This window comes from Acomys russatus, chromosome 20 (genome assembly GCF_903995435.1).
Source record: "Acomys russatus chromosome 20, mAcoRus1.1, whole genome shotgun sequence".
Lineage (NCBI taxonomy): Eukaryota > Metazoa > Chordata > Mammalia > Rodentia > Muridae > Acomys > Acomys russatus.
Window position 1 is genome coordinate 34,102,988 of NC_067156.1, and position 27,444 is coordinate 34,130,431.

At 42.9% G+C, this 27,444-nt stretch overlaps 1 protein-coding gene across 1 annotated transcript; it reads right to left on the reverse strand.

The window, feature by feature from the left end:
* Positions 1–221: 221 nt before the first annotated feature.
* On the reverse strand, positions 222–26,808 carry Ccdc112 (coiled-coil domain containing 112). The gene is made up of 11 exons (XM_051163207.1): positions 26,397–26,808; positions 25,165–25,362; positions 15,222–15,366; positions 10,989–11,110; positions 9,158–9,247; positions 6,673–6,748; positions 5,909–6,299; positions 3,785–4,195; positions 2,021–2,116; positions 983–1,101; positions 222–500 (listed from the first exon to the last, which is right to left on the reverse strand). The coding sequence occupies exons 1-11, from the start codon at positions 26,806–26,808 to the stop codon at positions 470–472; spliced, it is 2,091 nt and encodes a 696-aa protein (XP_051019164.1). The 3' UTR covers positions 222–469.
* Positions 26,809–27,444: the final 636 nt, after the last annotated feature.

A 27,444-nucleotide genomic window follows, 5' to 3' on the forward strand; every position in this document is an offset into this window, starting at 1 on the left:
ACACAAAATGAAACAACTGACAAAGTACCACCTTGTTACACTTAGAAAAAGTACTATGTTATTAAACAACTCTTTTAAAAAGGGACACTTTACATTTTTTGTTACTCAAGCTTAGTTACTTCCAAGTTATAAAAGTAACAAAATTTTGGCTTAAAAAAGACCAATTCTTCCAAATTATGTCATTAAGCCATGATAAAAAACAAAACAAAAATATCTGAAATATTATTTGAAACATAAGTCTATTTAAGTAACTTTCATATCAATACAGACCAACATATACCATCTTTATAGAAACAAAATTCTGACAATGTTACAAGACATTTAAAACCTCTCAATTCATATACAGCACAATAACCAACCTGACTAAGCTAGTGATATTTAAATAGCATACTTAATCACCTGCTCCTGAAATAGCAATATCCTAACATTCTCATCAAGTGACTAACAACTGCATTATCTCATAGTCCTGCTAGATTCCTTGTCGCCAGGTGGGAATGGCCCTAAAGAGAAAAAGAGAAAATCAATTCTAAATATGTAGGGAGATCAAAACAACAACAAAAACAACTGATTAACTGGCAACACACACACACACACACACACACACACACACACACACACACACACACACACTGAAGCTGGTGACATGGCTCAAAGGGTAAAGTGCGTAAAGGCACTTGCAATCAAACTTGGCAGACAATGCAAGTTGGATTCCTGAAACCCACATGGTGGAAGGTGGGACCCAAAAGCCCAAATTATCTTCAGATAATCACCTGTATATATAGGAACCCTAGCACTCGCATGCCCATGCACAGAACATACACAATGCAAATACAATAAAAAGTTAAAAATACAGATTTGCTTTATCAATCTGTTAGCGAACGTATATACTCAGAAACTGCATAAAATATGATCATGCATTAAACTGCATGAGATAAAAAAATTATAAATTTCTATAAACGAACACCTTCAACTACCTTCTCACCTGTGTGGGATATGGAGAAGTGGCCCAGAGCCTGACGGGCCTATCTTTTTGGTTCGTTCTTCCCAGCCTTTAGTAGGCTTATAAAGCCTAGAGGGATCTCTACTGACATTATTTTCAACCTGTGATCAGAAGTAAAATAGTATCAGTTAACATAAACGAACAATCCAGAGTAATGCAAAGGAGGTTTCAAAACTATACATGGCATTAACCAAACATGAATAAAAGACTGTATTCAAAATAAGCCCCCACTGTGCTTATTCTGCTAGCATTGATTAATAAACTGCTAATTTATCCCTTCCTAGCTCTATTATTTCATTTGTTTTAACTATGAGAGATAGACTATGGCTTCGTATAAGAGCATTTTAACGAGGCAGTAAAAGTAGGGTAAATAAAGTCGTCTCCTTGACCCATGAGGGCACCCACATTGGTTCTGAGCCGTTACCGGGGAGACTAAGCGATGCCCACAGCTGCACAGACACAGAATGGAGGTTCAGAAAGAATGATACACAAAGAACGATGGGCATGAGGAGTAAGAAAAATTGAGGGTGAAAGGAAAGTAACATGCAGAACTCAAATAATTGCTAAAAATGTAGTAAGTTGTGCTCTGCAGTATGTAAGTGTGAACCGTAAAGCAGAGAGAAGAGTGAGTACAAAGGCATAGACCTGCCACTCTCCTGCCCTCAGAGCCAGGGCGCGGAGGAGCGAGCCAGGAGACGGAAGCTCAGCTGCTGCTGGCCTGACAACAACTATTCTCTACTGCAGACTTAAGAGAGCTAAGACAAAGGAGTCACTGGTTTTGCCATTAAAAAAAAAGATAAATATCTGAAGCGATGACTAATCTTAATCTGATTTAAATATCACAAAATACATGTTATATACACGAGGAAATGAATATCCATTAATGTGAAAAAATATGGTTCTATCTTGGTTGAGAGAATAAATTTAAAAAGTAAAGATAAATTAAAGCAGGGCATGATAGCACACACCTGGCTACATAGCAAGCTCTGTCTCAGAAACAAACAAAACAGAATGGAATACCTTTTCTTTTAATTTTGCCAGTCGCCTTTGTTTTTCTGCTTTTTCCTCTTCTTTTGCCTGCCTATCTAGACTTTTCAATTCAAGTTTATGTAAATCCTAAGAAAGTACCAACAACAAAAAAAATTACATTAAGAAAACAAAATTAACTAAAAGTTCCTTCCCTAAGTGTTTACAGTTTAAATTACGTCAGCTGCCCATGTTCCTTCGAAGGTGATATTTTCAAATGAAGGCTAAGAGCTACAGGTCCCCGGCTGCAGCCATGCACAGTCTTTTTGCACTACTTTCTTTTTACATGTCACTGACTCTGCTCAAAGGTTCAGTCTAAATCTCTTAAGTAAACTAAGCCCATTTTTCACTTATCAATAAACGATGTCTAGTCTGGAGTCTCTCATATGATTTCATATTTTTAATTTTGTTTATTTTTTTTCTTTTTCCTCAATCTTTTTTTAAATTATGGAGCCTACTTTGTGAGGGAATGAGTAAACAGGACATCTTTTGTTATGCAGTAAGATTTTTATAATAAACTAAAAGAAATGAACTAAATTTCATAGCACTGGTCTTTTTATGTTTTCCTTTGTACCTCCCTTTATGAATGTGGCTGCTATGCAGTCCGATGCCTAACAGTTTTACTCACTGACAGCTACTTTGTGCATCTTAAGATAATCTTGCTTGTCTTGCTTAGACAATACAAACTTGTGCGTGTGTGTGTGTGTGGAGTGTGTATGTGTAGTGCGTGAGTGTGTGTGTACTGTGTATGTGAAGTATATGTGTAAGTGTGGTGAGTGTGTGAAGTGTAGGTGTGTTGTGTAGTTTGTGTATAGTGTACGTGAGGTGTGTGTGTGTGTGAGGTGTGAGGGTGTGTGTGAGTGTGTGACTAGGAATTGGAGACTCCAACATGCTAGGCAAATGCTCTTCCACTGAACATCCCAGCAGTGTACTGTAGTGTTTATAGTCTCCCACAAACAACACTGCTGACACGCCCCCAAGCCCTTAGCCACGGTCTCCCTTCTGTCAGAGGAGAGCTGTCCTTCCCTCCTCCTTCAAGACTCAAGTCAGGCATCACCTTCTCTAACACCTGCAGCTCTGGTAAGCATCTTTTGAATTGTCTATGCTCCCTGCCCACGCTACTCTGTCTATACTTGAATTACCACACCATTTGTCCAAATTAAGTTTCTAGTGTGATAAACACCACAGCCAAAAGCAATTTGGGAGAGAAAGGTTGATTTCAGGTTACAGCTGTAGTTCATCACTGACTGAGGGAAGTTAGGGCAGGAAGCTGGAGGCAGGAACTGAAACGGAGGCCAGGGGAAGAGCTCTTCTTCTGGCTTGTTCCCCGTGGCTTGTTCAGCCTGCTTCTGATACAGCCTAGGACCACCTGTGGCATGGCTCACAGTGGGCGGGGCCCTCCCACATCAGTCAGCAATAAAGGAGTAGGCCCATAGATCAGCCTAAAGGCCAGTCCAAAGGAGGTGTTTTCACCATTGAAGCTCCCTTTTCCCAGATGGCCCTTGTTTGTGTCAACTTGAAAAAAACGAAACAAACAAGCAAATAAAACCTAAACAGGACATTATCACTTTAGTTGCATTTATCTTTTCCACTGAACTATAACTTACTAAGTTAGGGGGTAAAGCGTACTCATTTTGTTCTAGCGATGCCAGTGCCATCGTGATATGTAAGATATGGGAGAAACTCAACGTGTGTGGCCAGGCCCGGAGGTAATGCCTTCATGGATCACACCCATAAAGAACGAGGGTGTTTACTCACTCTCTCTTGAAACCTGGAAATCTCGTCCGCAGCGGTTTTCCTTTTTTCTGCCCTTTCTGTCTTTTCCTTTATCTCTTTCTGGAGCCTCAGGAACTCTTCTTGCTCTCTCTTCTGCTGGGTGTAACTTTCGAGGAGCAGTTTTAACTTGGACTGCCGCTGGCGCTCTCTCTGCTGCTTCCTCTCTTTCTCTTCCTCTTCTCGGAGCTGAGAGGCATGCTTCACCGACATCTCCAGACTCTTCTGCCTTTTCCAAGCTTCAACTGCCAACTTCTGCTTCCTTCTCTGTTCCTCTCTCTGCTTTTGATTATCTTCTGGCTTGCCGTGAGAAGGCGGAGGTGTGGCTGGCTTTTCCTTCAACTTGAGTAGCTCCTCTTTCTTTTGCTGCTTTTTGCTTTTCCAGTTTTGAATGGACTAAGATGATCAGAGGGAAACAAAACCGAAACAAGCATGCTTGTGATCAATCAGGCCGTGGCGTTTAAGACCACAACCTCACTTCTGTTTTCCTAGAAATGTGTTGATTTGTAGATGCTGATGTTTAGGTTTTAGGGTTTAAGCCCATGCAACTTTTTTCTACTTAGATTAAAACCAAGTATTGCAGCCTGGAAGGCTCTGGACCCTGAGTTCTGTGCCGGCCTCGCTCTGCAGGGAGGCGCCCTCCTCCATCACTCTAGGGCACTGCTGCTCTCTCATCACCTCACACTTGTTTCCAGACTATCTTTCTAGACATGCAGTGTTTTCTAAGAGCTTTCTTTTACCAGGTATCAGAAGACCAACTAAATATGGGGTAGAGGAGCCTGTGAGCCTTGAAGCCACATTATTTGGGACCAAATTCTGGCTTTCCCATTGACTGGGTATGCATCTGGATGAGTCACTAGTGTGTCCTCTGCTCAGCTACTGTGGCGAATGGCTCCCAGAGACCCGTAGTTTTGAATACTCAGTCCCCAGTGTGTGGAACTGTTTAGGAAGGATTGGAGGGTGCAGACTTGTTGAAGAATGTTCTAGCTGTTGTTTCAAATGCACACACCATTCCTCGTTAGTTCTCCTTTCTCTGCCTCGTGGTTATGGAACAGGATGTAAGCTCTCAACTACTGCTCCAGGACCATACCTTCCTGTCTCCTGCCATGCTCCCTGTCATGGCTTTCTCTAAACTTCAGATTATACATGAGATCGTTATTTTTTTAAATGTTTTTCAGGTATATCACTTGCAGAAAGGCATTTATTCTTGCTAAACCAAACAAGTTCAAGTTCACCTTAGCTGCCCTCAAACAACAGTAGCAAGCACACATGAATGACAACAAATAGCTCAGACTTTTCAGCAGGTGACCCATTTCTTTAGATTTAAATTAAAAGGTTCTCAACTAAGGGGGATCTTGTTCCCTGGGCAAATGTGGCACTGTCTAGAGATATGACTGCTGATTACAATGAAGGGAGCATTGCAAGGACCCAGTGCTGGGGCCCAGGGACATCACTGGCCATCCTACCGTGGACAGGATGGCCACCACAGCGTAGTAACTCAGCACCACATGCTGACAGACAGAGGTTGACAAACCCTGGCCTAAGTCAAAGCCAGGCTGACATTGATTCGAAAACGAACCTTTTGGGATATTTGCTACAATCCCCTTAGGGTAGCTATTTTTTGGGCATTTGAGACAGGATGTAATCTCTGGATGTCCTGGACTCACTTCGTGGACCAGGCTGGCCTCAGACTCATAGACATCCGCCTGCTTCTGCCTCTCCCAGTGCTGGGATTGAAGACGGGTGCCACTATGCCCAGCTAGAAACTTTAAAGAATCTATTCCCCATAGAAACTATTGTGGCCTTTGCTAAGATGACCTTTTCCTGCTGTCTATAGCTGCTCTGAATCAACCATCGCCTGGGCATATAGAGACAGAGTCTTAGGTACACTGTGTACGTTCTACACTGTGTGGAAGAAATGTTTGGTCTTGGGAAATCCGACTGAAGTGGTACCATTGGGTAAGAATTCCCTAGCTTTTCAACATCTCGGCTTCACTCTGCTGTAAGAAACCGTGGACTGGCTTTATGCTGCTCATGGAAAGCTAATGATACAGTTGAGAGTTCTGCACGCCCAGAAAACAGACACACACAGGATGGAATTACTATTACCTCCTTTTTTTTTTCTTCTAGAGCCAGGAATTTTTGATACCACTTCTCATGCTGCTGAACTTCATCCGGGGTTCTTCCTGGAAGGTGTTCGACGACCTCCTTCATAAATGCTGGCTTCCCCTTATGTTTGTTCCTCACTTTCAGGAAGTTCTGATGGTCAAAGTCATCCCAGCCCCCCTGTCGCCCTCCTGTCTGCTGAAGGAATTTTTCAAATTCTACCACTTCTTCTGGAAGAGTACTTGGTGTCACTCTGTCTATGGGAACTTTGCTTGAGATCGCTCTGAAAGCTTTCTCTGTTTCTGAATTACCCAAAGCCCATGAGTCAATTTTCCTGGAGATGGCACTCAACTCATTATTCGTTGTTTTTTCTTCTTGAATAAGCTCTTCATATCTAAAATTAAGAAAAATATGGTTTGGATAGCATAACGACCAATCCATATTAATTCTTCACTTTCCTTAAACTTTAATTATCCCTGACTATTTCATCTCCTCTGTCTGTATTTCAAATATTTATATTCACATCTAGGCCTTAAAAGCAACGTTTCCTCCCACCATAAACAATCTTGCAAATTTTATTTGTGATCTTCTGGTGTCCAAGATAAATGACATTTTACTTTCAGCATGAAAGGCCATTTAGACTGTAGGACAGAGGCAGCGCTATGCTGCTTTTGTATAAGACTCAGTATACTTGCAGGCAACAACCTAAGGGCGAGTTATTGGAAAATCAAGGTCAAAATGTCAGGTGCAGTGAATTTAAAACATACATTAGTCTCTGTTCTTCTTTAAAGGTGTTGATTGCATTTTCAATTTCTTCCATCATTTCTCTGAGCTTTTCAACAACTGTTAAAAAAAAATGTCATATTTCAATATAGCTGAGTTAATAATTGAGAGTAATAAATATAGACTGCCCCTAATTTAAACACCATCCTTAGCCTAAGCAATTAAGAAAAATGCTCACAAGTATATTTTGTGACTATAACTTCTTTCTGACTAAAGGTATTTTCCTACATACCCATATTATTAAATCCTATAATCAGTATAACTTCTGTAAAAAATTATTTCATACTCCACATACTACTGCTTGATTTGCTATTTTTTTAAAGACTTATTCATTTATTATTATTATATACAGTGCTCTGCCTGCATGTACACCTACAGGCCTAGAAGAGGCCACCAGATCACATTATGGATGGTCGTGAGCCACCATGTAGCTGCTGGTAACTGAACTCAGGGACCTCTGGAAGAACAGCACTCTTAACCTCTGAGCCATCTCTCCAGCTCTTGATTTGCAATTTTTATTCAAGAAAATGTTTTGGTTAAAAAATGTGGATAGTGTCGGGCGTGGTGGTGCACGTCTTTAATCCTAGCACTCAGGAGGCAGAGGCAGGCGGTGGCTGTGAGTTCAAGGCTAGCCTGGTCTACAAAGTGAGTCCAGGACAGCCAAGACTACACACAGAGAAACCCTGTCTCAAAAACAAAAACAAAAATCAACAACAAAAAAAGTGGACAGTCAGGCATAGTGATGCACACCTTTAATCTCAGCACTTGGGATGTGGAGGCAGGTAAATATCTGAGTTGGAGGGCAGCCAGAGCTACATAATGAGGCAAAAAAAAAAAAAAAAAAAAAAAACCCACAAAAAACAAAAAACCACAAAAAAACAAACCAACAAAAAAGTTATGCTTAGCCTAATATGACGTTTTCTATGGCTACATATGGCATTTCATTGTTTAAAACCATCTTGATTCATTTACTTTTCCTGTTGATGAACCTTTAAATAAGCACAATGGTGCACTAAAAATCCTTGCACATCTATTTTTAACATGTCCAAGTAAGTATTTTTATAAGATAACCAATAAAATTTGAAGTGCTGACTACGGAGAGTCCGCCTAGCTAGACTTGTCCCTGTGCTCTACAGAGGCTCCACTACTCATCCTAATGGCCTTCCTCCAAGGACACCCAGCCATTTCCAAAGTAAGTCAAGAACCTGTCACCAATTTAACTGACTATTTTGTGATTATTAATAAGCACAGACATTTATTTCACCTGAGTTTTTTATTTCTTTTGATACACTGTGTGCCTTATAACCTTTGTCCATTTTCCTATCACTGTCATCTCAGTTGCTCTAATTTGTAGGCATTCTACATATCTTATGAATATTCAATTTTTAAACTACATCTGTAGATATACTTTTCTAATTTGTCTTTCAACAGTGTTTATAGGTTTAAGTGTTTTTATTATGTATACAGTGCTCTGCCTGCATGTACACTTGCAGGCCAGAAGAGGGCATCAGATCACACTATAGATGGTTGTGAGCCACCATGTGGTTGCTGGGAATTGAACTCAGGACCTCTGGAAGAGCAGTCAGTGCTCTTAAGTTCTGAGCCATCTCTCCAGCCCTGGTTTAAGTGTTCTTAAACTAATCAATTATGACCATCTTTTCTTTTCTTGTTACACATCAGAATTCTATCAGAAAGTTGTTACACGTTCTCTTTAGTGTGTTTAATGTAATGAATACTCGCCATTCTTTTCTCATTTGCCAGTTTTAGAGCTTGCCTTGCTCTGAGCACTGAACACAGCATAGTCTAGAGCACTGGTCCCCTCCCCCCTGCCCCAGCCCTAGGAGAAGGTCTTTGACCCAGTGCACAGCTAAAGACAAGCAAGCTCAGAGAGATCTGCTAATCTGCTTAGAATGCCCTAACTAATGAATGGCAGACCAAGGCTTTATCCAGTACATTCTAGGCCCACAGATTTTGAGCACTGTGCTTTGAGCCTTCAGGAATGAATTTTGAAACAGGAAGTAGAGATGTCATTTTTTTCCTTCCTCCCCCAGACTACCATTCGTCCCAGTAGAATCAAACCGTTTCTTATGTGTTTTAAATACTTCTGAAAGGTAATTTCTTTCAAAAAGCAAATGACAGGATAAGCACTGGGCTAGGAATTGGGAAACCAGCCTTTTTCTTCGTCAGCTAAATCTGAACCTTCCTGGGCCATGGTGTTTCCACCTGACAGCGTCTCTTCTGCCTACTTTACAACGGTTAAGGACTGAACGGCAGTTCAAAAGCTGGAAGTTCTACATATATTCTTAATACGATACTTCTCCACTCTGCCCTTATCGGTCCCCAGCAAGGTAGGGCAGGATGCACTCACCCTACGGACAGGAGTGGACATCTACTAGACAAGCGTACATTTTTCTAGTGCGCTAACAGAAAGAGTACCTACAATAGACTCTTGTACTGAGCTCTGCTTACAGTCAGGCGTGGGCTTTACATCTCTCAGCTGCTGCTGAAGTCTCTTCACATTGTTATGTATCTTGGCCAACTGCTGCTGGATTTTTGCTCCTGTAAGGAAAAATCCATACTTTAATTCTGAGATGAGTGGGGCTACAGTTAAGTTTCTGCAGGTAAACTCCATACTGTTCCTTAGTTGAAAGACAGCCAAGAACGAGTAAACAGTGCCATTTTTGTCAGCAGAACCATCTGAACACTGGGTGGTTGCTCTACATAGACCATTTCCGTCCCCAGTATTTGAAAGGAGTGTTGGTTCTGCTTTACTGGAGGCTGAGCTGTGGAGATACACTCTTTTTCCTTCTGTGGAGACTGAGTTACTGACTATTGTTTTAAAAGCACGCCAAGCAACTGAAGCTTAACTCACTGTATTCTTAAAATGCATCTGGAAACAGAAACTGCCTTTAACCTTATTTTGGAAATATTAAAACTGTCTAACCAAAATAACCCACCCCCCCGTACATGCATGCGTGAGCGTGTGCATGAGTGTGTGTGCGTGAGCATGTGTGTGTGCACACACATGCATGTATGCTGAGTGTGATTTTATCTGTGTGGACATGTGAGTGGAGGCCAGGGGACAATGTCAGATGTCTTACTCCGCTGTTCTCTAACGTACTAACTTTTTAATAAGAGGGTAGACCTACATCATTTTTTCAAAAAACTGTAGTACATTTATTATATGTGTGTTACATGTTACACTGCATATATAGAGGTGAAAGGATGACTTCGGGGAGTTAGTGCCATCCTCCCACCATGTGGGTCACAGATATCAAACTCCAGTCATAAGTTAAGCACCTCAGTCTGCCAAGCCATCTTGCTGGGCCTCCAGCTGGCACTTTTTGAGGCAAGGTCTCTCGGTGAACCTGAAGCCCATCAATTGGGCCAACTTGGCTCGGCAGTGAGTTCTGGAATCTGCCTGTCTCCACTCACACAGCACTGAAGTTACAGGGATCTGCCAACACACCTGATTTTTACGTGAATACTAGGGATGTGAATTTGGGTCTCAGGCTTTCTCCTCAGTCTGTAACTAGTATTGATTCTGTGGAGACTGACAAATTTCTCACCGAGTACTGGTTTCACATAAATGCATGATCGTTCATATGTGTGTGTGGTATCTGCTGGTTTCCATATCATAGGTTGCCAAGAATAACCAGAGAACCACCCAGAAGTAAAATGGTAGGTCGATATTGAAAAGTATAAGAACAAAATCATGACCTGGGACAATTTCAGATGATGCAGCACCAGAAAGGCCGGCTTACTCCTCCTTTGTGTGCTGGAGTAGCCGTGCTGGGATACTTATTTACACTAGGAGGTCTATGTGCTGGAGTAGCGGTGCTGGGTACTTCACCTCAGTATGAGATGAACAGAACAGTTCTCCTGAGGTGGAAATTGTAGGCTTTAGAACACAGAAAAGGAAAACAGACTTGGGCACAGCCCAGCATTATTGCTTTGCACCAACAGTGGTGTAGGCTCTGACTCCACTGACATTTACTGGGTCTAGCGCTCAGTCAACAATGCCAGAGTGACGAGCTACTATCAGACAGCACAGGAAATGAAGTATTTTTATTTTTCAGATATTAATAGCATTTTCTGGTTTATCAACTTGAGAAATATGGAAGAAATAGACTTAGAAAACAATCGAGTTTAAATGACTAAACAGTAACTCAGAAATAAACTAAATTCATGTCCTTGACAGACTTATATCCAGCTGTGCATTTCCATAGAGCTACAACACAGGGCAGCACTACACTCCAGATCACTCGGCAGTTTGTAAACCATCATGAACCCAACTTACTTTCAGTCTTCCTGCTGTTTATCAGTTTATTTTCCAATTCTTCCAGCATACTGTGCTCTGCTCTGAAGTCACCTCTTTGGTTGTAGAAATGACTGTGTTTATCTTTTTCTATGACAATAACTCTATAAGAAAAGAAACGAGTGGCATAAAAATGATTTAAGTATATTTTAATTGTTTAATATATGAAGACACTCAAAATAACAAGTTCTTTATGTTCAATTCACTTAAAAAGTAACAGTGTGATTATTTAGACTAGTAAAAGTAAGGGGTCAAAATATTACCTAAAGTAGAGGTTACTAGTTACGTCCATTTTCAACCAACTATAATTTGAACTGTTACATATTTTCTTTGAAAATACAGAAGCAAGCTGGGCGGTGGTGTTATCACACACTTTTAATCCCAGCACTTGGGAGGCAGAAGCAGACAGATCTCTGGGTTGAGGCCAGCCTAATCTACAGAGTAAATCCAAGACAGCCAGGGCTACACAGAGAAACCCTGTCTTGAAAACCCAAAAGAGAAAATACAGAAGCCTTTGGCTATGAGGTTCTAAGTGTTATAGTCCTCAAGTTAAAAAAAAAAAAAAAAAAAAAAAAAAAAAAAGATAAAATATACTATCAAGGTTTTAGTTTCTTTTCAAGTTGGCAAAGAAATCAATTTTCTCAGTGTTTTTCTTCTCCTACAAGGTAAATATGAATATTTACTCCCTCGTCTGCCACAGGATGTCTCTAGCCAGTGACATCACTGCACACACCCTGAGAGGCAATGCTCTCCACAGTTTCCCAACACAGAGGGAAAAAATACTCTGGGAGAAATAGGTGAGACTGCAGCAAGGCCTATTGGCTAGGGGATGTGTCCAGGAGGCTCTTGTTTGTGAGATAAGGCAAGAGATAAGAGAGAAGCTGAAAGGATTTCATCCTATGTAGAAACTCTAACGGAAAGAGAATGCTACCAAAACGCTGTTAAGGCTGGGAATCCTAGGAAGGTCTGATGGGGGCATCACAGACATTACTGTGACCAAAGAGAAATGTCTGCTGTGGATAGAGGATATGCAATGAGAGCTACATTTTGCTATTCATAAACTAGAAATGTTAACAGAAAGATTTCCAGAATGTACTAATACCATGGTGCTGGTGACAATAATTAACATTCAGTAAATACCACTGTTTATGGGGAAAGACATGGACGTAGAATGGGTCATTAAGAAAAAAGAAAACTGGGAGTAGAAGACAAGACGGAGAAATTGGGTCACTCAGTGAAAGTGAGTGATGAATTCTCAGCTACTGCTCCAGGTCACGCCTGACTGCCTGTTGCCATGTTCCTCACCATGATGATCATAGACTCTAACGCTCTGAAACCATAAGCTGCCTTGGTCATGCTGTCTTATAACAGCAATAGAAAAGTAACTGAGACAGTGTGTTGGCTAGTTTTATGTCAGCTTGACACAAGCTGATATCAGAGAGGAGGAAGTCTCAATTGAGAACATGCCTCCATAAGATCGCCCTGAAGGCAAGCCTGTAGGGCATTTACTTCGTGACTGATGTGAAAGGGCCCAGTACATTGTGGGTGGGGCTACCCCTGGGCTGCTGGTCCTGGGTTCTATAAGAAAGCAGGCTAAGCAAGTCACAGGGAGCAAGCCAGTGAGCAGCACCCCTCCATGGCCTCTGAATCAGCTCCTGCCTCCAGGTTCCTGCCCTGCTTGAGTTCCTGTCCTGACCTCCTTTAATAAACAGTGAGGTGGAAGTGTAAGCCAAATAAACCTTTCCTCCTCAAGCTGCTTATGTGGATGGTGTTTCATTATAGCAACAGTAACCCTAACTAGAGAAGACAACATGACACTATGAGAAAAAAGAGTATTCAGTCATCTTACTCAATTATGAACCCTGGTATATACAATAAGAATTGGCCTGGCAAGATATGACCACTGATAAAATAGTGGGATCAATTTTATGGTAGTAACCAACTACTTTCTGGTTGCAGTTAAAGCCCTGTCCAGAAGACAGAACTTATGCCTGGTACTGGTTACTAGGCCAAACCCATGACTGGCTACATCATAGGCCTTATAGGAGAACCAAATGCTATTACTCTGCGAAAATGGACATAGTATAAACTGCCCTGCCAAGTTCTTACCTTCATCCCCATAGGTCTATCTCCCAACTCTTATCAGAGACACCTTTTTTGCAATAGAAAGAGATGGATACAGAGACCCTCAAGTGATCAACATACAGAGATTAGCAGTCTGTGGAGTGCTTGGGTGTCCATGGGACAACAGTTTACAATCCTTTTCCCCTAGGCTTAGGGATTACCGGGGAAGACCAGGGGAAAGATTACAAGAGCTGGAAGTAGACGGTGTCTTCAGTGAAACGCTATTTGTGGGACATGACATGGATGTTGCTCACATGAGCTCACAGCAGCTTTAAGCGCTCACATGAGACTTATATAAGATCAAGCTACTTGTAGGTTTCTAGGACCCTCTGGGTCTTTCTATTTCCCCATCTCCTATATTTCTCTTACCTAGAGTCTCAGTAGGATGTCCTCACATCTGTCCCAATCTCCTGGTAAGTGAAGACTTTCATGGGACATGCCCCTTGGGCTAGTATCCAATTATAAGTGAGTATATGCCTTGTGAGTCTCTCTGCTTCTGGGTTAACTCACTCATTATGATCATTTCTAGTCCCATCCATTTGTCCACAAATTTTGGGATTTCCTTGTTTTTAATAGCTGAGTAGTATTCCATAGTGTAAATGTACCACAGTTTCTTTATCCATTCTTCTACTGAGGAACATTTAGGCTATTTGCAGGTTCTGGCTACTATGAATAAGGCTGCTATGAACACGGTTGAGTATATGCCCTTTTTGTGTGATGGGGCATTTTCTGGGTATATTCCAAGGAGTGGAATATCTGGGTCTTGAGGAAGCCCTATTCCCAGTTTTCTGAGAAAGCACCAGATAGATTTCCAAAGTGGTTGTACCAGTTTGCATTCCCACCAGCAATGAAGGAGTGTTCCTCTTTCTCCACATCCTCACCAGCATGTGGTGTCACTTGAATTTTTGATCTTAGCCATTCTAATGGGTGTAAGATGGAATCGAACATCGTGATGGGTGGATCGGGGCCCAGTGGGGTCTGCTCAAACTACTGCACTAACCAAGGACAATACAATAGTAATCATCAAACCCCTACTCTGATCTAGCTAATGGACAGGACATTCTCCACAGTTATGTAGACAGCAATGTGACTTTGACATGAACTCTGGTGCTCCATATTTGACCACCTCTCCTTGGTGGGGAGGCCTGGTGGCACTCAAAGAAAGACTAAGCAAAAAAAAAAAAAAAAAAAAGAAAGAAAGAAAGAAAGAATAAGCAGGCTACCAAGATGAGACTTGATATCCTATGACCATATAGTGGAGGAGGAGGTCCCCCTTGGTCATAGACCTAGGAGAGGGGAACAGGGTGAAAGCAGGAGGGAGTGAGGAATGGGAGGATACAAGTGATGGGATAACAATTGAGTTGTAATCTGAATAAATTAATAAAATTAAAATTAAATAAAAAAAAATAAGTTCAAGCTAGCCAAAATCCCAGCATGTCACGACTGGTGTTCCACTTCTAGCTGAGAAGCCATCGGCAACTGGTGGCTCCTGGAGGAGGGAGGCTGAGGCTTCTTCCAGGGTGTGGCTCCTGAAAGGTTACCTACCTGTGCTGCAACAGATGATCCTTACCCATGAATACAGAGGCAGCAGTAAGTAGACTCAGTGGGTTGAAGAAACAGGGCAAGAAATCGCATGTTGTAGAGAGGGATAGTGGTGAGGAGGCAGGAGAAGAACTAAAGGGGAGGGACTGGCCCTACATCAATCATTTACCGGTTTCATAACCTATGAGACTGTACTTAAGATACTTATTCTCTATAACCCTCACTCAAAATATCTATGTGCCTACCTACAATTGTAGAATATATATACAAAATGTAAAGACATAATTGTTTTGTTTTCTGTAAAATACAGTAATATAAAATGGTAAAAAAAAAAAAAAAAACCCAAACTACTTCACTTAAAATTAATTTATATTAAATAGCTTATTTGCGCATTTCATACCTGCCTCCCTCCTTTTTCTTGTTATGTTTGTCAGGCTAGGGATTAGAAGGGGCTAGTGAGGGCAGGGGAAGGAGGAATTAAATTAATTTTATATTCTTCATTGTAAAATAGCTGGTGATATTATTTGAAGGCAATATTCTTATACTCACTGGTTCTTTAATTTTTCTGCTGTGCGTATGAATTCTGCTTTCTTTGTCCGACTAACCTTCTGCTTCCAGTTCTGAAGCTGAAAAGGACGAATTCCTTTTAGTGAGGCACTAAAGCCACCATCATTCTGTACAAAGAACAAGAAGCATCAGTGACGAAAGTGCCAAGAGCTGTCTAGAGAAATAAAGCATTGACAGTTTTCTGGAGTAATCATGTGGTCAATCTAGGTTTTTTTTTTTGTTTGTTTGTTTGTTTTTTTAACATACTTTGGTGGTAGGAGAGATTCTTCAGTAGTTAGCACACTTAGTGCTCTTACAGAGGATCTGGGTTCAGTTCCCAGTGCCCAGATGATCTCTTAGGATTGACTTTAACTCCAATTCCAGTTCTGAAACCCTCTTCTAGCCTCTGCAGGGACCGGATATGCTTATGGTGTACATACACACACACTTTGTAGGCAAAATATTTACATAAAATAAAATTATACTTTGTAGACAAAATAAATTGTATCTTAAAAAGCTAAATTGAGCATGAAATATTGTGTCCAGGGATTGTTGACAAACTATGTAATTTACTCACAAGTCACTTATCATGCATAGATTGAACACTGTGATATGACGGGTACAACAGGAAATGATTCTCTACCAGCACGATCCAGCATATTAAAGTCACTTGAGGAAAAACAGATTTAAAGAGAAAAGAATAAACAATAAAAAGTAGGCAAACCAAAAAACAAGAAACCAGAAGGTGTGGTAAATGCTGGTAAAGAAATATAGAGGCTGAGGTGGGGGTGCTTGTATTCTGTTAGATCACCCCCAAGGGTCTATTTGAGGGGTTCGTGTGAAAGGGAGACGGCCACTGTGCAATCAGAAGGGAAGGTGACCAGGTCAAGGCATCAGCTATGCAGATTCTGAGGACCAGAAAGACTGGCAAGAGCTCAGAAAGTGGAAAGGTAAGTATGTGCCAGACACACACATCTTAGGGCCCAGTGGATCTGACTGAACAGTATAGCTGTATGTTGTTCAGTGCAAAGGAGGGCGTCAGTCAGCCAGGAAAGGAAGCTGACACACACATGGAGATATACACATGATGGGGTCTTGAAGAAAGAGTGAGAACGAGAGAGGGGACCGTCTTGAGGGGCCTGGAGAGGGTAAGCCAGGAGTGCCTCAACACTTCAGAGCAATCAACCGCCCCAGCATTCCCCCTGCGGTACAGCAAACCAATCTCCAAAGATAGCTAACTTTTTAACAACCTTTTAGGAGTGGCAGTCAGTTTTATATCACATGATTCACTTCAACCTTACCAGTTTCTAAATTTGTTTTTACCATTAATACATAAATGGTAAGATTATGTATAGACCGAATAATTGTTTAAAAACAAATTAATGAATTATTATCAAAAAAAATTTTATTTGGAGGCCCATTTTATATACCTATCCACCCAAGTTCAAATAAAAATTTCTCACACAGGGACTAGAGAGAGGGCTTAGAAGTTAAGGGAACATGCTGCTCAGGCAAGGGGCCTACGTTTAATTCCCAGCACCCACTATGGAAGGCTCGTTTGTAACTTCTGCTTGAGGGGACCCTAGGCCTCTGGCCTCTGTGGACACTTGCACTCATGTGCATGCACACACACGCCTCCACCCCACCCCCACATACTTAAAAATAAAATAAATCTTGAAAAAAAATTCTCATGTCAGTGGGGTTGATGAGTAGAAAATGCTTAGGAAATTCTGCCACACTTAGTTCTTTAAATGAATGTGTCTGGCTGGCCTTGGGCACAATAGCCTGATAGGAAGTGTGATGGGGGAGGCACAGCAAGAGGGTAGCGTAGTAGTACAGGCCAGGGGTGACAGTGTGACAAGTGCCTGGGCCATGAAGAGTAAAAGGCAACGTGTATCTCAAAGGTATTTATGACCAAGAGGAGCTGCCGAGATACGAGGTGGGAAGGTGAGCAAGGCTTTCTATTTCTGGAAGCAAAAACAAAGTTTGTTTGTTTTTTAATACTTTATTTATTTGCGTTGGTGTTTTGCCTGCATGTATGTCTGTGAGAGGGTGTTGCATCCTCTGGAACTGGAGTTGTAGTTACAGACAGTTGTGAGCTGCCATGTGGGTGCCAGGAATTGAACTCAGGACCTCTGGAAGAGCAGCGAGTGCTCTTAACCACTGAACCATCTCTCTGGCCCCCAAAAACAAGGTTTTAAAACAAAAATTGTTAAGTGTGTCGACAATCCAGTGGTTTTCTAGATAGTTACGAAGTTATGCAACACCACAACTGTCTGGCTCCAGAATATTTTCATTGTGTCAGAATAAACTCACTCCCATATGCAGGCTCTCCTTCATGATGCTGCCTCTCAGCTCCCGGCTTTCTACTGCTTTGGATCAATGGACATATAGAACATATAGTCTTTTGTGTACAGCTTATTTCACTTAGCACAGTGTTTTAAAATCCATTCATGTTATTCTATGTATCTATATTTCATACGTTTGGTGTGGGTTTGTGCGCAGCGTATACATGTTCACATGTCTGAATGCACTCATATATGTGTGGAGGCCAGAGGTCAGTGCCTGGTGTCTTCTACTGGTTTCCTTCCGCCTGACTTTTTGAGACAAGGTGACTGACTGAATTTAGCTCATTGGCTGGCTGACACCCAGCAAGACCCTGGGATCATCCTGTCTTTGCTCTACCAGCCCTAGGCTTGGATACACACTGCCCTGCCTGCCTTCCAGATAAGGGCTGGGGAACCCTAACTCAGGTTCTCGTACTTACGCTGCAAGCGCTTTTCTAGAGTCATCTTCCTGACGCAGCATATCCCTTTAATAGCTAAATTAATATTGTACTATACCGGTGGCTCTCAGCCTTCCTAAGGCTGTGACTCTTTAGTACGGCTCCTCATGTTGTGGTGACCCCAACTATAAAATTACTTTCATAGCTTCTTCATAACTGTAGTTTTGCTGTTATGAACCATAGTATAAATACCTGATATTTCCAATGGCGTTAGGCAGCCCCTGTGAAAGGGTCATTCATCCCCCAAAGGGTCTCGTCCCACAGGCTGAAAGCTGCTGTATTATATGGACTTATCTTTCATTTTTCTGCTCATCACTCATCAACTGATGAGCGATTGGGTTATTAGCACTATATCCCCAATATGAGACGCTACTGTAAACTGTCTATGTGAGTTTTAACGTAAAAGATGTTTTAAATTTTATAATACATCTAGCTACATCGTCACTTGTTGAAAGATCTCCTCCCTTCACTGTTTTAGTGCTCCTGCTGTAGCTCGGGCGCCTTCAGCCTAGGTCTGGATGTCAACTCCCTGAACTTATGTTTAGCCTCAGCCAGTACCACACTTGGTTATGGTTACAGTAGCTTTGAAGCAATCTGAAATTAAGAATTGTGAGCAATTCAATAATATTCTTTTTAAAACATTTTTTTTTTTTTACTATTTTAGGTACCTTGCATTGTCCACATGAATGCTGTTGTTGATTTTTAATTAACTAGTTTTGTTTGTTTGTTTTGTGTGTGTGTGTGTGTGTGTGTGTGTGTGTGTGTGTGTGTGTGTGTGTGTGTGTTGGCCCCAGCATGTGTACAGCAGCCAGAGAAGAAGACTAGATGTCCTGCGCTATCATTTACCACTTTATTTCTCTGAGACAGGATCTCTCGCTGCGCCTGGATCTAGGCTGGTGGCTAGCAAACCCAGCAGTTCTGCCTCTGCCCTCTACAGTGCGGGGGTTCTAAGTGCATGAAGCCACACCCAGCTTTTACATGTGTGCTTAAGATCTGAACTCCGATCCTCACGCTGCCGCAGAGCCATCTCTCCAGCCTCTCCACAGCAGTCAGAGCTTAACTGTTGCTCTTCTTTATTGCTCACCGTTACACATTTCACTCACCACATGACTGAACCTCCCTTCCTCCTACACACGCTACCACCAATCAAGTGGTTACACAGCTCTGGGCATCATGGTATGCTGAACAAATAGAACCGCCTCTTCTCAGCCTCAGCCTGGGGTCGTGTCACAGCACCGACAACAAAAAGACTAAAACAATGTTCAAGGGGTCTCCAGGATTTATCTTAATGAGGATTGCTCCGAAGCAGCAAGTCGTCAAGTCTCTCCTCCTCCCTCTTCCTTTCAAGACTGTGCTGGTCGATCCGGTCCACTTGACTGAACTTTAAAGGATATACAAGGGTCAGGGCTAAAGGGAGCAGGTGGCTGAGGCTAGCCCTTGAAGTCAATCTTGCCCCAGCCTCCTCTTTCCTGTCACAGGATGAGCAGCCTCTGGCACTTGCTCCTGTCACCATATCTTGCCTTAGCACAAGTCCAGAATCAATGGTGTCAATGACAACGCACAACAAACTGACTCTATGAGCCGAATACCTCTTCCCTTCCTTATATTCTTGTCACAATGCCATGAAACTAACTTAAGCAAACACTTCCTTTGTCTATATTATGACTTGAATCTGGAGTGTCTCACAGAAGCTCATGCTGGGAATCTTTGTCTCCTAGCTGGGCACATTTTCAGAAAGCCACTAAACCTTTGGAGGTGGGACCAGGACGGCAGGAGTAAGTCACAAAGGACGGGCCTCCGAAGGCTATATACTTGCCTCTGGTTCCTGCCTCACTCTCTGGCCCTGACACACTGTGATATGAACAGCCACCCTTACACACTCTTGCTGCCACAAGCAGCAGCTCTCCCTCTCCCGTTTACAGATCGAACACCCCTGGAGTCATCAGCTGGAATACACCTTTCCTCGGGTATTGTGGTGGCAACAACACAGAAGAAGAAAACTGGCACCAGAGAAATACAGTCGCTATATAACCTGCTCCTGGCCCCATGTAAAAGGCCTCTGGAACAAGTGCCTGGAGATTCGGGCTGCAGAAGTCCTAGAACGTTGTAAAGTGTGAACATGAAGGGAGCTTGGAAAAGCAGAATGCCAGGAGAAATGACAACAGCGACGACTTACTCCACCTATCCCGGCAGGAACAGAGATGTTTAAAGAGCCACTTGAGTCCTTCCCTTCGGCTATCAAGCTACTGAGAGCCTGATACTGAGGGCTAATGGGCCCCAAGAATTTGGAATTTCCCCGGGAATCTCATGCTAGGAGGAGGAAAAGGTGCCAGCCACAGGAGAATCCTGTCTCCAGGAAAGAGATTTTACATAGTTCTGACAATGCGTCAGACTACCTTGTAAGAGAGACTGTAGCATGGAGGAATGCTGCTTCCTGGCTTTCTCCAGACTTAGGTTCAGCTACCCTTCTTATACTTGCCTAGTGATAGAGGTGCCCACAGTGGCCTGGACCCTCCTTCATCAATTAGCAATCAAGAAAATGCTCCCACACACATGCCCATAGGCCAAGCTGATGAGAGCAATTCTGCAGCTGAGCTTCCCTCTTCCTGGGTACGTATAGGTTTGTATCAAACTGACAAAAAGTATGACACCACTGTAGCCACAGTCCAGGGGTATCTGGCTAATGCTTACCTTAGCAGCAGTACTTGGCATCAAACACATGATGCTATATGCAGCCATTGAGAGTTGCAGGGCCATGTGGGCTTCCAACAAGATTCTAGAGAAAAGCCTAGGAGGACAGGCAATATGGAGCAGAGTCATATCCCCTTCCAGTAGTCCAGGAGAGAGGAATGTATGAAGCTTTGAGGTTGAAGCCTAAGCTATAAGGAAGAGTCAAGGATGCTGTAGACTATAGAAATACGGCATATGTACCCCAAAAAAGCTAGATGCCAAGTAAAGGCAGCCCAAGGAAGAGGCCACCGTGGGGAGGTAGCTACCCAAAGTCACTGGAGCTCAAACCATGATGCCATGTGCCCTAGATGCTGGTGCCTGAGTCACAGGGTTTAGCTTTCAGTCTAGCTTTGATCCTGCCCCTTACTTCATTCTCCCATTATTCCCTTTTGGAATGGGAACGTCTCTTCTGTGCCACTGTATATTTAAAGTAACTTAATTTCTTACTTAATAAGCTCACAGCTAACAGACAACCCCAAGTCTCAATAGACTATGGACCTCAACTTTTGCACAGTACTGGAATTCTCAAAGTTGGATTAAATGCGTTTGGCATTATGAGGTGGCCATGAGTTTTGAGGGCTATGAGTGGAATGCTACAGTTTGAATCTGAAACAGCTCCAACAGCTTCATGTTTTGAATGTTTGTTCACTAATTGGTGATGCTATTTTGAAAGGCTGTGGAGCCTTCAGGAAGTGGGAAGTGGTGGAAGAGGGTCACTAGGGCAGGTATTTGAAGAAGATAGCCTGGCCTCGAGTTGCTACTTCACACATTGCTTCTTGGTCTTCTGCAATGAGAACGGTTTCCATCATGTTTTCATCATCATGAACTGAGCCACTCAACAATGTCGTCATCATCTTGTCCTTCCTCTTCCTTCTTCTGTAAAGTTTCCAATTTGTGTACTTTGTAACTGCCCAAATTTGATTTGATCTTATTTCTCTCTGTGTGTATGTGTATCCTATTTAATGAAATATTGTTCTCACATTTTTTTTTACTACTTTTGGTATGATTCCCTGTTGCAGGATATTTGATCACACTGTGAACCCCAAGATTACATACTGGAAAAACCTGTTTCTAGTTGTGGTGTGGCTCAGGCCTAGTACACACCTTTAATCCAAGAGCTTTCTGTAAACGAGATTAAATAAAGTCAATCATAGGTCAAGAGGCAGAGCAAGCGACAGGTTGACAGGAAGTGAACACGGGGAAAAAACCATAGACAGTGAGAGGAAGTCTGGAGGACAGATAGAGATACATACAGGAAGTAGAAAGGAAGGACATTCAGTTTGAAGAGTTTTAAAGACAGCGTAGGGAAGAAGGGGCTTCTTCCTCCTGGGACATCAGTTGAGTAGGAAGGGCAGCTGGGTGCTTTCTGCCTCTCTGAGCTAGCAGGCTTTCACCTCAACATCTTGTTCTTGAGTCTTTATTGGGAAAATTGGACATCTGGGATTTTGTTTTAAAAGCAACAATTCCCTTTAGGTTGTTGAATATATTTAAAATAGATTGAAATGTCTTAAGTATTTTAATATTTAAGATAAATTAAACTATATTTAAAATAGATTAAGGCTGTGCACGGCAGTTTTTCTGTAGTCCCAGCTGCTCTGGAGGCCAAGGCAAGAGGATCTCTTAAACCGTTGAGTTTCAGATCAGCTTGGGCAACATAGCAAGTCCCCATCTCAAAGTAAACACGAAAGCCCAACATAGTTAATATAAAGTCTGTCTAGCACACCCAGTGTCTTGTCTTCCTCTTTACTGCTTTACTCCTTGATAGGAGTGAACTGTACTTCATTTTTCTTCATCTTATTTCTTTTTGTTAAGAACTAAATGTAAAGACCTGGCATGGTGGCTCACGCCTTTAATCCCAGCATTCGGGAGGCAGAGGCAGGCAGATCGATGTGAGTTCAAGGCCAACCCGGTCTTCAAAGCGAGTCTAGGACAGCCAAGACTACACAGAGAAACCCTGTCTGGAAAACAAAAACAAAACAAAACAAAAAAACAAAAACAAAAAACAAAAGAACTGAATGCAATACACTATGGCAAAGACAAAACACAAAAGTACGGCTTCTGGAGTTTGTTTTGTTGTATATGATTAGTCAATTTGTGAACTACTGTGGTAAAGTATCTTTGTTTCCTGTGGCACTATAACGTTGGCTTTGCTAGCTTAGCTGTCAGAAGACATAAGTACACTGCTGTGGCACATGCTCAACACTCATGCCAGCAGCCTACCATCTTTTTTTTTTTTTTTTTAAGATTTATTTATTATGTATACAGTGTTTTTGCCTGCATGTACACCTGCCCACCAGAAGAGGGTACCAGATCTCATTATAGATGGTTGTGAGCCACCATGTGGTTGCTGGGAATTGAACTCAGGACCTTTGGAAGAGCAGCCACTGGTCTTATCCTCTGAGCCATCTCTCCAGCCCCTACACTCCATCTTTTAAGCCAGCATAGAACTCCAATTAGACAAAGATGAAGACTTCTCGGGTCTTTCTTCCTGCTTCCTATTGCTGCTGTACAAACTAACCGCACATTAGTCTACCACATTTAGTGTCTGAAACAAGTTTAATCCCTCACAGTTCTGCAAATCAGGTCTAAAATCAAAGTGTGACCCCAGAGAACATCATACTAAATGTAACACAGCAAACAGAGAGGCAAATACCACATGACCTTACTATATGGAGATTCTTGAACAAAAGCTGACTTCATAGAAAAAGACAGTAGAAAGATGGTTACCAGGGACTGGAGGGGGGAGGGGAAAGAAATGAGTGATTGCTGGTTAGGTGTACTGTCCTGCATGTGGGTGGCGCCATTCTATGGGCTGGTGTCTGGGAATGAAGAAAAGGGGCAAGGAGCCAAATCCCAGCATTCATCTTTCTCAGCTCCTGACCATAGATGCAATGTGACCAGCTGCCTCATACTCCCACTGACATGCTTTCCCCTCCACAGGAAACTGTCACCCCTCAAATCCTGAGCGCCAACAAATCACTTCCTCAACTTGTCAGGTATTCTGTCACAGCAATGGCAGGTATCTGGCACATGGAGTCAGTTTCGAGCTTTGTACGATAAGTTGACTCTAGTCGATAAAAACATGTATCAAATGTAAAAACAAGTTTCCAAATGTCTGACTATAAAAAAAGATAGAATGAATGAAATTAGCTTTTATTCCATAATGCTACACTATATACATTTATCAAAGTGTCCCATTGAGCCACATAACTACATAGTTTTTTCAATAAAATATTAACCTGAAGTGTTGGCAGGGCTGTGTCCATCCTAGAGCCTTCCAGGGAGAATCCTTCTCCTCAACATTTGAGAGGTTGCTTTCATTTCCTGGCTCAAGAACCTTGTCTCACATGACTGTATTTTCCTGCTTCTGTCACTGTATTCCCTACTGCTAACTCTGGTTCCCTTGCCTATCTTAACTGGGTCCACTCAGATGATCCAGGATAATTTTCCCATCTTAAAGTCTTTGAACACAGCTGCCAAGTCTCTTTTATAATAGAAAGTCATGTACTCAAAGGTGCTGGGCACTAGGTTATGCAGAGCCTTGAAAACCATTAGTCCGAATTATACACCTGGGCATCCACATAGACCTACCTATACACGTGCATAACTTTTTATAGGAAATCAATTTTGAAGATCATTTAAAAATCAAAAAATTTGGGCTGGAGAGATGGCTCAGAGGTTAAAGGCACTGACTGATTTTTCCAGAGGTCCTGAGTTCAATTCCCAGCAACCACATGGTGGCTCACAACTATCTATAATGAGATCTGATGCCCTCTTCTGGCCCACAGGTATTCACTGAGGCAGAGCACTGTGCACATAATAAATAAACAAATCTTTAAAAAAAAAAAAAACAGAGAATTCTGGAATGTATATTTTGTTTTTAATTTTTAAACATTTTTTTAATTTGGGGGGAGGTGTTGGGGAGCTACTGGGAGAAGTATGAAGGACAGAGAACACATAAACTTGTCCAAAATAACACAGCCTAGAACTTCAATGACTCCCACTTCTTCATATGTGTGTGGTTTATGTGTTGGTAAACATACATGTGCAGGTCAGTGGTTGATGTCAGGAGTCTTCCTTACTTTCTCTCCCCTTTATTTTATTTTTATATTTATTTATTTATTTATTTATTTATTTATTTTGGAAGAGTCTCTCACTGAGCAGAGCTTACTGATTCGGCCAGGCTGGCTCCAACTCTCCACTGAGGACTAGGACTGCAGGTATGTGTGTGTGCTGTACCGCCCAGCCACAGACTTGGGCCTCCAGGGTAATGCAGCAAGCACTTCACCAGCCGAGCCACTCCTAGGCCTTATTTCAACTTCACTCTCAGTCTCCTGGCATTATTGAACAGATAACTCTCCAAGCAGGGACTGCCTTCCAGCCTTTACTAGGCGCTACAGCACCTTTTAGTAGTAGTAGTTGGTAGCCCACCCTCCCCTTTGTGACAACCGAAGACGTCTCCAGGGATCGCTAAATGCCACACAGTGCAGTACATCCACCCTGTAAAGGCAAATGTGACCTTTGCAAACCACTGAAGCTGTAGGCCAACGGCAGCATCAGGAAGTTGGTAGGAAAGGTACAGCAGGGCGCAAAAAATCGCAACGATGGAGGTGGGGGAGTCATGCTGAACTACAGTACGGCAGAAGGTTTTCATGGAAAAAGACATTTAACATACACCACTGAGATCAGACCGTTTTCTTATTTTTGTTGTTGAAAAAAAAAAAAGAGTTTCCATTTGGGCAACCTGTACTGGCCTCTAAGTCTTGACATTGGCACCTCTCTCTCCTAAATGCTGGGGTTACAGGCATGCACCACAACGAATAGTCATCCATTAAAAAATATATATATTCTATTTTTAAAATGTATTACATAGTTTCTCTTAATATACTTGGGAGTTATCGAGCAATATAGATAGAGAGAGAATGAGGAGAACAAAGGATGTGTAAGAGCATCTTCCCTAGATGGAATTTCCTTAACTTCACACTAGAAAGAACGTGGTATTCCCTTAGAAAAGGAAGGTGGAACCAGTCCTCAACTCACAGTAGCCTCCCCTCACGTCTGGACTGAACCACAAATACCTCAGCAAGTTCCTACTACCTCGAAGGCACTATCTTGGGCACACAGCAGGAGCAGTCCTTGGCACTAGGAATAAAACAGTGCCTAAAGCTTCCGAAAATGTCTACCCTCCTACTACTTACATTTTCATGGAGGCAGAAACACAATTGCAAATCATAAATAAAATATGCAATCTACCCTGTGGTATTAAGTGCTACAGGGGGAAAAAACTGAAGCAGAAAAGGGGTCTGATTATCTGAAAAAAGATTTCCAATCCACCCTGTAGAGACTGGGGTCCTTAGGACTCCCATCTTGGGAAACACCTATCCGGTCCATCCTTGTGTTCTAGCATCTATGCAATCAACAGATCCAATTCTTGGCGCTCGGACGCTCTCCAAGCCAGCTTGGGGCCCTGGGCACTGCAGACTTAAAACCCATAACTCCCATCACCAGCTTCCATTTTTGAAGAAAGGGGATCCTCTCACTCTGCGCGAGGAAGCAGAGGTCGGGACATCCACTGAGGCCTGACCCAGCACAGCAGGGCCATGACTCTAAGCCTCATCAAACACCAGCCCCGCCCGGAGCAAGGCCCGAGCCTCCACCTTTACCTGTTGCGGCGACGGCGCCGCTCCCACGCCGGTCCCCGCGGCTGTGCCCGCCCCCGCCACCGCCCCGGCCACTGCCGTGGCCGCCGCCGCCACCACCACCGTAGTCAAGGCCGCCATGTTTCCTCGCTGAGACTCCCGCGCCCCTGCGCGGGATCAGCTCCCGTAGACGCTCTCCCACGCTTCCAGGCGGTTCCGAACCGCTGGACCACTGGGGCGGAGCGCGAAGCCGACCCCGCCCAGCCCAACAGGGCGTGGCTGGGAGGGGCGTAGTTACACAGGACGGGCAGCTAGGGGGCGGGGCTTTCCGGGGCGTGGCTGCTGAGGACTCCGGTGGGAGCGCTGGGCAGGAAAGAGTTAAAGGCGGGGCTCGGAAGGGGCGGGACCAACGCCGGCCTGTGGCTTGGTGGGGCATGATGGTGCTGGACCTGTCTTGGGAGCAAGATGGACATGGGGTGGTGTGGCACAGAGCGGTTCTGCTCAGTTTTGTATGTATATGAGCTTTGTTAGTGCTGGTATCTGTTCTGTTCGCTCACGCCCATAACTGCTGAGGAATGCACTGTCTTCCTTTAAATTGCATTCGTGTTATACCAACGTATGCACTTTTCATACGATAGAATCGTTTTCTATTTCTGTTTCACATGGTGGTGAAACTTAGTAAATGACAAAGCATGCGGTTTCCCCGCAAAAGCGGGTATCAGAGCCAAGAACGCCATAGCTGCTTTCATAGGACTGTATTCGCAGAATGAGAGATTCCCAAGACTCTGTGTGGGAAGCTGAGAAAAATGGGATCTTCCTCTCAGAAGCAACCAGTGGCAATGGAGCCATCTTCCATACGTACTTCTGCCTCTCCTTTAAATGAATAATGCATTCATCATTCTAGCTCCTGCTGTAGGCCAGGAGCTGTTCTAGATCCGGGGAACTCTTGGTTGAATTCCACATGCAAGATTCCTCCTCTCATGACTTCTACGAAGGAATATAAGCAAGTAAACAAAATCTGCGTTTAACAGCAAGTACTCTGGCAGCCCCATTGTAGGTGCTTTGAATATGC

Excerpts from the sequence above, each read along its gene's own strand:
- Ccdc112 (XM_051163207.1), bottom strand. The coding sequence starts at position 26,808 with ATGCCCCACCAAGCCACAGGCCGGCGTTGGTCCCGCCCCTTCCGAGCC. Across the intron at positions 6,749-9,157 it reads TGTAAAGCCCACGCCTGACT|TTGTTGAAAAGCTCAGAGAA; the intron begins GTAAGCAGAGCT and ends TTTTTTTAACAG. Across the intron at positions 2,117-3,784 it reads TTTCCAGGTTTCAAGAGAGA|GATTTACATAAACTTGAATT; the intron begins GTGAGTAAACAC and ends GTACTTTCTTAG.